Source organism: Spea bombifrons, chromosome 7 (assembly GCF_027358695.1).
Source record: "Spea bombifrons isolate aSpeBom1 chromosome 7, aSpeBom1.2.pri, whole genome shotgun sequence".
Taxonomy (NCBI): domain Eukaryota; kingdom Metazoa; phylum Chordata; class Amphibia; order Anura; family Pelobatidae; genus Spea; species Spea bombifrons.
Genome location: NC_071093.1, coordinates 9,061,662 through 9,075,337, shown reverse-complemented (window position 1 = coordinate 9,075,337; position 13,676 = coordinate 9,061,662). Strand labels below are relative to the sequence as shown.

Here is a 13,676-nt window from a genome sequence, read left to right as displayed (position 1 = left end):
GAATTGGAATGAATGTGGCTGTTTTGTTCTGAAATTTGTTGTTGAGATGTGTCACTTTTGCCTAATCCTACGCGAAATAATAATTCCATGTTAATGAATTTTGCAGATTAAATCAAGCTATATGTGAACATTGCACTCATAAAGTCATAGAAACATAACTGACACAGTTCCACAAGCCTGAATGCAAATGTGTTCACTAAACTCAATGCATTATCTTATTATTCTTACAAAGAGCCACAATGTATCTCCATGTAGCAAATTTGTATTAAGCACATACTCAAACACAAACATACGGAACAACGGATTTATGGATGAAACATAAACTCTCAGACCTCCTAATTCACCGATGGTAAACTCAAATGATATGACGATGGGTTTTCTCTCTTCCTTCAACATCTCCTGTGTAATGCAATTGCTATAATTGCAGGTAGTGTTATCATTTATATTATAGCTGAGTAGAACACAATGCCTGACTTCTCCATGCTTGTCAGATGTCAGGTGAGCCATTACGCAATAATATCTAAAGTGCTTTCTTTGCTTCCATCATTTGGTCCAGGATGTCCTGGGTCTCCAGAGGGCAACTCTGCACCGCTTACCCATTGTGAGCTAGGGTACTGACAAAACCAGTACATAATCCTAATCTGCTTTTCCATTCTTTAAAAGAACCTCATAATAATACCAAGGGTAAAATTAATCAAAGGTGACATTATTGAACAATGAGTGCTCATACTGTACTTATAAATGGAACTCATCTCATATCTATGTGTGATAATACAAATCAGGTAACAGGCAACAGGTTCATAACCAAATACCACCATTTAAAAAGCATATATTTAAACTATTGTAACAGATTTATTTTTTTTAATTATACTTTTCCTGAATTCATGCATAACAACGCAAAGTACAGATAAAAAAAAATAATCACTTCTCCTACCTTCCAAATCTTCCTTTTCAAATTGTGTTTTCAGAAGAGAACGTGTTCCTCCTCTGTCCACTACAGCCTCTTCGTCGTTTCTCTGAAACATTAAAAAGACCTCTTTAGTAGCGTTTCAAAAATGAGGTTGCTTTAAAGCTTCAAGTATGACAGAATAATTGGATTTAAACTTGCATCAGGGTAGCAATGATTCTGATGGAGATATTAACCAAAAAGCACATGAAGACCACAAAATATATAATGAAAATTCAGGGAATAAAACACTATGCAATATTTTCATAAGAATCTGTGGAAATGGAGCATTCGTTCTTTGGTCTCTTAGAAAATCATGTTATTATGGAATGTAAAAAACAAACATTCTTTTCTTCTTGTTTCTGTTTTGGATTTCAATCCCATCACCTTCATGGAGTCAACTCTTCTAACAGGCCTGGACTAGCCATCTGACACAAATGCCCAGTGGGTGGCTGACCGGCAGTGCCACGCACTCACAAATCTGCCTCTCTGCTCCAGTGGCAGATCAGGTACTACCACCAGTGGCTGTATATGCCCGGCTACACACTACTTGCGGAACGTAGGAAGCGCCATGCATATCCAGCCATCAGCTGCAATATAGTCATCAGACAGCCACTGACCTGCAAGCGCCAGGGCCGCCTCGTCATTGCCAGTCCAGCCCTGTCTTCTAATGTATAATTGTGCCACTCCACAATCAGGTATTTAATAAAACGTGGACAGCTCTAATCAACACCAAATATGATAATGTAACAAAAACACAGAATATAATAGTAACTTTGTGTTTTCTCAGATTTACCAAAAACAAACAGGGAGAATTGTTTTAATTTTATAGTGGATGGAATCATTCTTAATCCACAACAACAAGCATTCCACTTTCCACTAGCATTCAGGTTTTTTGAGTAGAGGTTCAGCTGACACAATTTCTATTTAATCCAACTATGGGTAATAAATATAATTTAACTTCATAGAAAGGATTTGACGGGCGATAAAAAACATTTGACCCATCTAGTCTTCCCATTTTCCCTGATCTAAGACTCAGGTCTTAATCAATCCTTCATCATGAGAACTTTATGCCTATCCCATGCATGGTTAGATTTCCTTACTGTATTAGCCTCTAATAATTCTGATGCAAGGAGCCGAGCTGGTTGGGGAGATGATAGATCTCCCTCCAAATGGCCCAAAATAAAGGGAGCTTGAGGTCTGTTCATAAAGATCTCTGGTTCACTGCTCACCTGTGAAGCATGACGGCTCTTGATGCCGATCGCCTGGACATTAAGTCATATGCTGGCGCTAAGCACTGAAGCCGCTTACACTGCAATGGAGCACTCTGGGTCTGTTTGAACAGACCTCACACTCCCACCGCGGGACTTCAGAAAGGTACCAGATGGAGAGAAAGGAGAATAAAAGGCATATGATGGCCCTCCAAGCCCCTTACTTACTTTTCAACAACAGGACAGCTATTTTGTTATTTGAATGAAAAAAAATATATATATAAATAACATGATTATTCTAGTTATAAAAAAATAGGAGGGAGTCCCCCTGTGAAATTTAGCAAAGTAGAAAAAGATATCTAACATACAGTATCTAAAAAACTGTATGTTCTAAATATGCATAAATAATTCAAACTCTAATTTCCTTTCTGTTTAACGCAATGTGCCATGGGCCAAAGTAGCACAAATGCAAGCTCTTCGAAGCAATCTGTAATTATTTTTGTTATTCTATGATTTGCACAGTAGCTTTTCATACTCCAGCGAACACTAAGCGTTTGCAGCAAGTCTGCTTTTGGCCATTCTGTGTATTGTGTAATAGTTGATGTAAAGTTGAAAACCATTAGTTTTTTTTTTCTTATATGAGTGCAGACATAATATATCCCTGTTTATAACATTGTAATTCCATTTTCCTGGCATTTTTACGCATTGGAGATTAGAGGAGACTCTGAGAAGCAATGGTAGGGTATTTCATAGAATAGAAACAGCCCTTGAGAAGGTCTTATCTCCTTCCTTATCACCAAGGTTGAACTGGGGAAGAAAAACGGACCTTTCACTTTAAGGCTGGTGGCTGTTGACCTAATCACAGAGGCACCCTGGATACACGCGGCCACTATGCTCTTATTCTTGAGTAGCTTGCAGGCGAGTGTATCCATCCCACAGCTGTACCTTATAAATTCATTGTTATTCAATGTAAATATTTAACAACATGTTACATCTTCTTTCAAAAATTCTTTCTCTTTCCTGTATTATATGGAGCCCAATGCAGTCATGTTGATATAAGTGATTATAGGAATTGCAACTAATTACCAGACTTGTGCAAACAGACGAAAAATTATTCTGACAAATTTCTTGTTTCGTTTGTGGTATAATTTGCACATTTTACAGGGAAATTAATTTTACCGATGAACACTTTGTGAAGGGTGTCACTATATGAGCACTTTATGTTCGGCTTCAGAAGCCAAGGAAAGAATGCTTAACGGATAAAATGAATAGGTAGAAAATGTAAAAACTTGCCTTTTAATAGATCAATAAAATAGCTCATTAATTGATGATAACCGTTATTATTATTATTTATTGTTTTGTATAGCGTGATGAAATTCCGTAGTGCTGTACAATGGGTAGACAGGACATAACAATTAGTATGTAACATAACAATTTGACTTACAGAGACAACAGGTGAGGAGGGCCCTGCTCAAACGAGTTTACAATCTAACCGTTCCTGGGAATAATTCAGGTTTGACTTGAATTCTCCGGTTGAAGCCTTGCTTCCTGGGTCTCCAGGTCAGTCTCCTCTTTTTATGGGCAGAGAAGCAGTGTGTGGTCTCGTCCATTTCATATCTACCCTTTGGCTACTCCCTGCCTACGTTTCGTCTAATCTCTGCCCAGTTTCCTTCTACTAGGGGCTGCCTGGAGCTGACCCCAACACCTATACTGAGTAACTAATCCAGAAGTGTTGTGAACAATCTTAAACAAGCATGATACTGAATAAGAACAGTGATTATCATCAGCTTCGCTATCAATGCATTTGGGGGAAGATCTATTAGACTCATTCATCACAGAATCTTTGGAGCTGCCATCAGATGCGATCATGGGTGTCCAAACTAAAAAAATAACTTTCTGTATGAACAATATATCCTGAAGACAAAGGCATAAGAATTCACGGGTTTATATTAACCATAGGATGCTAACCGAACCCACATCATATTTTATCTAGCCGAATAATTATAATGTTAAGCCTCTAATACTAATCAACAAACCAACCAATGTAAATCTAATTTAGTGCTAGTTAAATCCATAATGAGGCCAGAATAAAAAACCAAGAAAGTTTTTAAAGTTTTCCTTTTTTGTTGTCTTCATCTTTTTTTTTACAATATATACGTTTTTGGTTTATCATAATTTCGTAATAATTTATGGGTAAGTTCCAGATCAGAACAGCCCTTTCTAACTATTTTTTTACTGGCACAGGGAGACAAGAACACAGCGGGGTCACACGATGTGATGAAACCAAGGCTGCTCACACCGTACCGAAAGCTGCAGGAGATGTAAGAGGTTATGTATGTTTGAATGTATGTGAGCATGAATGTCTATGTATTAGTGTATTTGAGCATGAATGGCTATGTATAAGTGTATGTGAGCATGTATGTGTATGTGAAAGCATTTGTAGGTACAAGCGTGAATGTGTGTTTGTGTGTAAGCATGTACGTGTAAGTGTCTGTAAGCATGCATGTGTAAGAGGTGTGAGATGGAGTGCTTGTATGTTATCATGGCTGTGTATATATATAAGTGGTGTGAATCGGAGTATGTTAGAATAAATGTGTACATGTGTGTTAGTGAGTATGAGTATCATGTCTAAGCATGAGTACTTGTATATTTGTGTAAATATGTGTATGTTGGCAGTGGGGAGGCGCAAAGAAGACACAGACAAGCTATTTGGGGCAATGATGGCATAGACAAGCTGTCAACGATTTCAACAATGGAACATATAAGCTGTTTGGGAGCACTGACAAGCTAGGGCCAAGATGGCACAGGCAGGCTGTTTGGTTGTTAGGAGGACACTGATAAGCTCATTGGGACAAAGGTGACACTCATAAGCTGACACTCATTTAGCCCTGCTGCGGGCAAGTAGCAGGGTTAGGATCCAGATCCTTCGAAGCGCCGCAGGAGACCTGGATCCTACTCTTCGGCTTCCAGTGGACGTCTGCATGATGCGCGTAGACAACCTCTGCTGCCAGCACTTCCGCCGGGGCTTCTATTTTTCTTTAAAATAGCGGCAACACTTTAGGGTGTGGCCTATAATCAGGTGCGGCCTATATTCGAGCCAATACAGTATATAACATATTGCATATCAATTCATATCATTCATATATTTTTATCTGACAAATAGATATAAATTAAACCCAGTCATCTGACAAATAGATAAAAATGATGAAATGACCACATATTAACTTCCTTTGCATTCTAGACTTTTTTTATGGAGAAAACATTGAGCTGATTTAATTTGCATTCCGCAGAATATTACTTTCCTTGGTTAACAAATCCAACTGTTTTGACATTTGAGTCTATAAATAATTAATCTGATATATCCGCAACTCTGTTCCAGGAGTTCAAATTGTAAACCGTACAAAAGGAGAGGAAAAAGATGTCTGCAGGTTCTTTGACAACTGGTGGCTAGGGTATCGCTGAGCATTTTGCAAACCGGGTCAACGCATTCCAAACACATTTAACAATACAGTAATGGCTGAGTCAGATCCGCAGCTTGTCGATTTGCATTCTACTTGATGAAGGTGACCTTCATGATCAGGCATACGGTCCACAAGTACAGCAGTGACAGCCAGAACTGATATGCAATTCTACAAGAAGATATTTCGATGATGCACAGATGCAAGCAGATTTGGTGTTACTCTTTGTTCTTATATATACAAACACTCCAAATGGTCCTATTAGACCCTACTATTCCATCATTCTCCCCTCTCATCACAACTGTGATTTCTATTTTAAGTAAAATGCCTAATTTATGGGGAAATCAAACTGAGGATTGTAGAACTACTGCTGGCTGATATAATTTGTCCCTCTGATATAATACTTACCAACCATAACGAATATTCTAATACTAGAGCTACGCAAACCACGTACTGCTTGTTATTTTTGGGGAACTTCAAGTAATTCTATCACCAGTCGGAAAGTTGCCTCTTCCTTAACATATTATTTAATCTATGTAAATAATACATTGTTACTACAAGGAATGGCTTTGTTTTGTAAAAACAAAACAATATACAATTATATAAAAAAAATGTCATGATTGTAAGAGCAATCATTTATATACCTATATTTCTTATAGAAATTATTTGCAAATATATCATCAAGCAGTCACTCTGCCAACTTCAAGTTATTATTTAAAGATTTTAGTCAATTTATTTTTTCACCTTATTGGACATTTTAAAGAGCACAACTAAATATAGTTCTCTTGAAACCAAACCCAAATAAATATTCTAGCCTATAGATCAGCAAATATACACTGACTGCACTGAAATACCACCGTTATTATGTAAAATAAGAGGCCACGGAATTAAAATGGAATTATCCAAACAGCCATCGGATTAACTATTTGAATAAAAACAGCTTCAGAAATCTGTAGAACGCTATAATATAAGCATGTTTCTCAAGCTAAAAGGACACGATTTCAATATTGTCATGCCCTAAATATCCCGAAATATTACATTTTGACAATTAAAATGCATAGCTATTTAGCTAAGTCCAGATTTACCATAAAGGCTATTAATTGTGAGTTTATACTGGACCGACTGCAAACTGATCCGAAAATTCCTTGTGATCTCTTGAAGACTAAAAAAAAATTCTAACGTTCGCAATCTGTTTACTTCGTTTCCCTGTTTCTGAATTTTAATTTTAAGAATATATGAGGAACAATTTAAAATAGACCAGATTATTATTATTTTAAGTATCTGGTTTACATATGCTGGTGCGACAGACCACAAGACCTTTTTGGTGTTACACAAAATATAAATTATAATACAGAATAAAAATGTAATACTTTAAATTATTTTAATATTATCGGGAGAAATGATCAGGCCTTACCTGGTGACAAAGAGACTGAAACATCTCAGTGCTTCCAGACATCATCATCCTTTATTCCCAAAAAACACTACAGATTGTAAATATAATCTCGACAGTATCCAAAACCCATTTACTTTCTGATTGTGATATAAATGTTTATAAAAAAATTATGTTTTCCCAATGGGAAGCTTCAGCGTTTCACCATTCTGGAGCACCCCATGTCTGCTCTGTAACACTAATGCTATTTAAACAAGCCAGGCTTACTGCCCCTAAGCAATTCTGCGTCGGCCAAAGAGAAAGCATGTCGTGTCTTTCAGCTCATCACTGTCACAGGAAAATCCATCTTGCTGCCACGGATTTCCATTCAATTCCTCCCCAACCGAGGGGAGGCAAGATTCACTTGTCAGCTGATTAAATCTGGAAAAAGCAAAAATTCTCACTACACAGAGGATTTTATAGATTATTTTAGGAAAAAAACGGAACAGACTGTCTTTGGAGAATATGACACATGTAAAAATACAAATGCACCCCCCCCCCCATCATGGAGTTCTGTCACTGCTGATATGTGAAGGTCTCTGCGTGTGGCAGATGCTTCCATTGTAATTCAGACCATCCCCCTCCCTGCTTCCTATACGGCTGTCGGTTAGAAATGACTAACAGCATTTTTCATTGTTATGGAAGGGACTGAGATCATAAATGAGATGTGTACAATGGGTTGAAATGATTCTTTTTCTAGCAATAATAGGAAGATGGATAGATAGATAGATAGATAGATAGATAGATAGATAGATAGATAGATAGATAGATAGATCATCAATTGATCGTCCCTTTTAGAAGGGACAGTCCTTCTTTGGCACCCAACTCCTCTGTCCGTCTTTCTTCACTTGATATTCCTTTTTCTAGGTCAGAATGTTTTGTAGGTATGAGTGTGGTGGCAGGTCCGAGAGAAGGGGGTAATCCTATTGGCTCGCTCATGCACCACTGTGGAATAGGCTGGTTATAAGCAAGATCTCCCCATGCTGCCTATTTAATTTATTGGAAACTGTGGCAGTCTTGCATGATGTACCAGGTGCCATGTGTCCTTCTGAGGATGAGTGCCAGGTCATACCTCAATGCTTAGTAGGAGGACAGGGACCACTGATGTAGGTCCTGGGTGGTGGATGCCACCATGCATGGTTTAGCCAATGTCCCTTATGAAGCTACTCTACTACAAGAGGGACAGCTCCTAGAGGCCTGCCATGGAAAATACACAGGTATGCTTACATGGTCTATATAAGCACAAATTATGTTTATAAATGAAATTGTTTAAATAGTAATCTACTACTATTTTATGTAATCACCTACTCTTCTTATTAGCTGGTCACATACCCATGAGATAAGCCTGGCTCTGTCCCCTCACAGCCCAAGTTTACAGAGGTCCCAGGTATGCATGTGAATAGAACCTCCATTCAGATTTATTAGCATTCATTTAATTTGTGCATAAACATATATAGTATAATGGAGAAAGTCCATTGATACTGTGTGGACCGATGACATCACTTTGATGACATCATCTTAGTGCAGACCACTCCTAGTATGGTAACTATTCTTGGCACCCAAGATAGTTGTTTTTTTGTTTTTTTTGAAGCATCAAGAAATGCAATGCTTGCAATTGTAATTTCAAAGTGGATTCTTAGAAAGTCCCCTTATTAAAATACCAGCGCTTGTTAAATGTTTTTACTTCTACACATGACCATGATAGATATACAAATTATATCTTACAAACAAACAGGTTTCAAATATGTATGTGTTCTGGAGCATCCCCATCCTGATGGATGATCTGTAGTAACAATAATTTCTATTTAAATTCTGAAATAATTGTATAATGGCAAACACTGAATATACATGCTTTGGAAATAAAGGAAAACAACGTCAACGTGTTCATTTTTTTCACTGACTCTTGATAATTATTTGGGTGTTAGTATAATCCAGCAAAATGATGATTAGTGGTAAAGTCGTACAAGCTTTGCCCACAACATTTGCATAAGCCACTGATGAATCTAGTATTTGTTGGCATACACAAAGCACAAGAGAGCTGCTTTTTCTATACAGTACTAATATATCACGTATTTGTGAGAATATATACGTTCGCTAGAAGAATTGTCAATTTATACCTGACTACTAGTACTAGTAGCACCCAATGGTAATGAGTAGTAACATAAAGTAGTAACATAACATTGTTTAGTAAATTAGGTTGAAAAAAGACGATCTATCTTGCTGTTGATCCATAAGAAGGTAAACCTCGTATTGAATTGATTTCCAATCGTGACTCCATAATGGCATCTGATTTCTCACTGGATCCACTATCCACCATATATCCTTATATCCAATTATATCCCTATCGAATGCCTGTGGGTAATGGACTCCACATATTTGTTGTTCTTACTGTAAAGAACCCTTTGGGGTGATTTGGATGAATATTCCTTTTGTCAAGTCTCAATAATGAACAGGATATGGTCCCTGTATCCAGTTGTATAATGATATCACAGCCTCTCTAAGACACCTTTTTTCTAATGTTAACAAAAGTATGTAAAAATAGTATTAGAATGATTAAGTGTGTGTTAGTGCATGGTGTTAAAGTGAATGGGCTTTAGAGAAGTCATTATGAGAGAAGACAGAGCTCTCATGTTCTCAGCAGTTATAAGATGTTGTCCCCAATGGGAGACGTTATAAAAGTTAAGTCATCCTGGGCCCTGTACCCATACCCATACCCACATGCGTACTGACCCTGTACTATCCCATAATCTGTGACATGGTGGAGAGGTATATGGGTGCACCAAAAACCATCCATCTGCCATTAACTGATATTTTTAGATCTATGTCAGCTTGAAGTTAATGGGGGGGGGTAACAATTAAATTACTTTGTACCTATATATTTTCTATCCAGTTGAAAATGTACCCCCTACAAAGTGACATATTACATAGTTTTAATTGTTACTTAAAAGAAGCCACTAGAGATTTATGTATACCAGGAAGGCTATCTCTTCTGCCACGGAGTCTCAAGGCTGCAGAGATAATATTTTTCCTGCAAATCATAACGACCTATTTAGGGCAAATTAGGTATTCTTACAAATGCAACAATCCATCCTTTCATATTTATTATTGTGTGTCAATGCCACACTAATTGATTATAGAATCCCAAGCCATTGACCATCCCATTCACTGAGGACGAACAGAATATAAACACAGGGTCACTAATAATATATAAGGAGCTGGGTTACATGATTTAAATAAACCTACAAATAATTTCATAAATTGCAATGGAAAAAGTATGATGAAAACCAGTTAAATATTGGTCCAGATTCATCAACCAATTCATTAAACAGTGCTACTCAATTATTTGCAATCAGTGCTGGACTGGTGCACTGGCCACTAAATGATGTACACGCGGCCATCGAGCAATGAGGATAAGTATGGAACACTATTGGTTACTGGCCCACTAGGCATTTGCCAACTTTGCCATATGGGTCTGCTTGTTATAGATTCGGCATTTTATTCCACCTAATAGCTCCCATTACCTCTAGCTAGCCTAAGACTGGCTTTGCAAGGTGCGTGTTGAAGACTGAAGCAACTCAACTTGTAGTCCATCTATTAAAGTAATGAATACATGCAGCATCTGAGTTCATCACAAATATCTTTATCTACAACATAAATATGAAATATAATCCATAGTAGTGAATAGGAAATGATTGAAACCGCCCTCTCACTAAACATACATTTGGTAAACTGTATAACACATTCTCTGAAAGTATACAAGTTTAGAACATTTTTTAAAGGTGAATAATGATAATACACGTAAGCATTGACTAAATCGTGCTCCAATTTTGCACATAAAAAAAATCTGTAAAGATCATGATAGAACGCACACCAGGGTGCTACAAACAATAATAATTATCCCTATTAATTGCCTCAAATAATTATATATAAGTATAAACGTAATCAAACAGTAAGGAATATAAAATTACAGCATAATCACATCAGTGTTGAACAGCATAACAACTGAAAATGTTTTTTTCCTTATCATTTTTAAAGAGCAATTTCATTACTATCTATAGTGACGGTATCTAAAAGCATCACATATGATTTAACAATGCGGAAGCAGAGAACGCTGGGAAGAACAGAACACCGCTTCCTATGTAGCATATATGATCCATTGGAAGATTGCATTTAGATGCTGCTGCTAGTAGGAAGTTGGAATAACCCTGCCTGAGAAGATTATATATGAACTTCAAGTGCTAAAGATTATGAGAGCTGTGGTAGTTGCTGCTGATGAGAGTGGGAGTGTGTGTGTGTGAGTACGTGTGTAAGTGTATGGCAATCGAGAGTGTGCATGTATATGTACATGGCAGTAGAGTGGGTTTGTTACTGCATGTGTGTGTGTGTATGAGTATATGGTGTTAGCATTAGTGCGTATTACTCTATTGTGGTAGAAACTGCATGTGTTGGTATGTGATGTTAGCATGTGTGTTCGGTGTTAGCATGTGTGAGATGCAGCTGTTAGCATGTGTGTGCATGTTACTGTATCGTGTAAGAGCGCGTTAGTGTATGATCTTAGAGTGTCAACATATGGTGCTTGAGTGTCAGGGGTGAGCCTTGGTTCAGTAGTGTAACAGAGAGGAGGGAAATGTATTGTGTTTGAGTGGGTGTTAGAGTGAGTTTGTGTGTTAGTATTTGCATATATTTTAGTCATGAAGGCAATAACTATAAGCTCATCACTGACAGCCGTATATCTATCCCATGCATGCTTAAATCCCTTGACTATGTTAACCTCCACTATTTCTGCTGAACGTTTGTTCCACTTATCTACTTCCTTATCAGTGAACTCAAATTATGACTGCACACATTCCTGGTTAAAGGGTAAATCTGCTTACCCATTTTCTCATAGGTAGCAAAATGGCATACAATGGGACAGCAGGAGAAATCCGCAAAATCGAAAAGCCAGGAAGTTGCTCCTGGATAGAACATTTTCCAGAAATTTCGTCTGCAGGGAATGCAGCGTTCTAATCCCGTGTGAATGTTAATTCCCTCAATTCCTTAGTGAAAATAATACAATGTAATGAAATGGCTCGGCTAAGCTTCGCATTTCCAACTGGCAGCTCGGATGCAGATAATGTAGGGTGTTGTTATATAAGGGTTCAAACTGTGTTTTGCTGTGAATTATGCCACTGTACAAATATTGGGTCATTGACCCTTTTAGTCCCACAAAGTAATCATGAAGAATCCTGACATATTGCCCTTATTCAAGATGGTGGAAAGAAGGGAATGGCTACAACATTTTAGTATGTTAGCACCATTGCCCACACTTAATGAGGCCTCCTAGGGGTCTCTATGCCCTGCCCTTCCTCATAGGGTTCTGGCCCATGCACACTCTTGCTGCTGGTATAATGATTTGCTCTCTGCTGCGACCTGGTCAATTATTCTCTATGCCTTTGAGTGCTGCCTGTCCTGACCTTCAGACCGTTTCTCATTTACTCTCCTGCAACTGGCCTTGGCCTTTGTAACTCTATTACTGCCAGGTTGTCCATTAGGATGTTTCAGCTAACACAAAGCCTCAGGGACCGCACGGCCCCTTTATTTGGAGGCAAGTAAATTGATCACTTAAACCTTTAATACAGTCCTTTAGTATACATTTATACATTTTCACAACTGTACTGCACTACTCCCAGCATATAAAAGTGCCAAAGAAGGACACCTTTATTTAAGGAGTGGCAGAGTGCAGCCAGCTGCTTGATTTGCCCGGCCACACTTACATCATCAGGAGGCCGCTGACCTTAAAGTGTCAAGGTCACCTCATTGTCACCAGTCCAGCACCGACAGTGATACATTCATTCTGAGAAAAGAGGAACATCAAGGAACGAACAATGGACTTCAGAGATGGTCACTTGGAAGGTATCATATACCATTTTAAGTTGTCCTCTTTCTGATAGTAAAGAAAGGAAAGCCAAAATCATCATCATTGTGTGATAGTAAGGGGGAAAAAAGTAATTTCTTTTTAGTAAATACACTTAATAAATTAGATAGATACCCCTGCAATTGCTTGGTTTTCTTACCCAAAATGTACTAGAATGTAGACTCTTAACTTTTTGGTCTCCATCTAATTATTTTATAAAATTATTTCCAGAACAGAATCTATATGAATACGCGCAGTGGTATAATTTAATATATTTTAGGCAAGTTTTACTAATCAGGTTAATTTATTTGTTATTGATAAATTGATTGCTGGTGGACACCCTTAGATTTTGAGCCCGAGAGCCCTGTTCTAAATAGAGAGCAAAGTAGGGCATAATAGTGTCATCTGTAGTTGATATTTAACAAAGTTACAATTTATTTATTTCTTATATTTACATAAAGTAACTTTTTTTATATATATATATATAAAGTAAGTTTTCACAACAAGCAGAATGAACAAATTAAAGTTATTACATTTTGGTCTATTATCACTATGGTGCAAAGGCATTTTTGGGGGTGTATTATAGCATATTGAAAGATGTATTTATTCAAAGTGTAAAGTAACCCTCTATTCTCTGTAATTATAGCAGAATATTAATGTTCCTCTTTTTGTTAAAGGTACACTCCCAAGACTTTGTTAAACATGAATATTGCACAGCCTTGATTTATCTCTGTTTTTC

At 37.5% G+C, this 13,676-nt stretch overlaps 1 protein-coding gene across 3 annotated transcripts in view; it reads right to left on the bottom strand.

Annotated features, from left to right (window-relative positions):
- SLC4A10 (solute carrier family 4 member 10) overlaps positions 1 to 13,676 on the bottom strand; it is a 65,275-nt gene that overhangs the window by 39,942 nt on the left and 11,657 nt on the right. For 2 of the 3 annotated variants that reach the window (XM_053471027.1, XM_053471029.1), the window contains exon 2: positions 935 to 1,016. In XM_053471027.1, the coding sequence (XP_053327002.1) occupies positions 935 to 1,016 (82 nt within the window). Of the gene's footprint in view, positions 1 to 934; positions 1,017 to 7,029; positions 7,420 to 13,676 lie in introns of those variants that run through there. The other variant, XM_053471028.1, reaches the window with a different exon arrangement.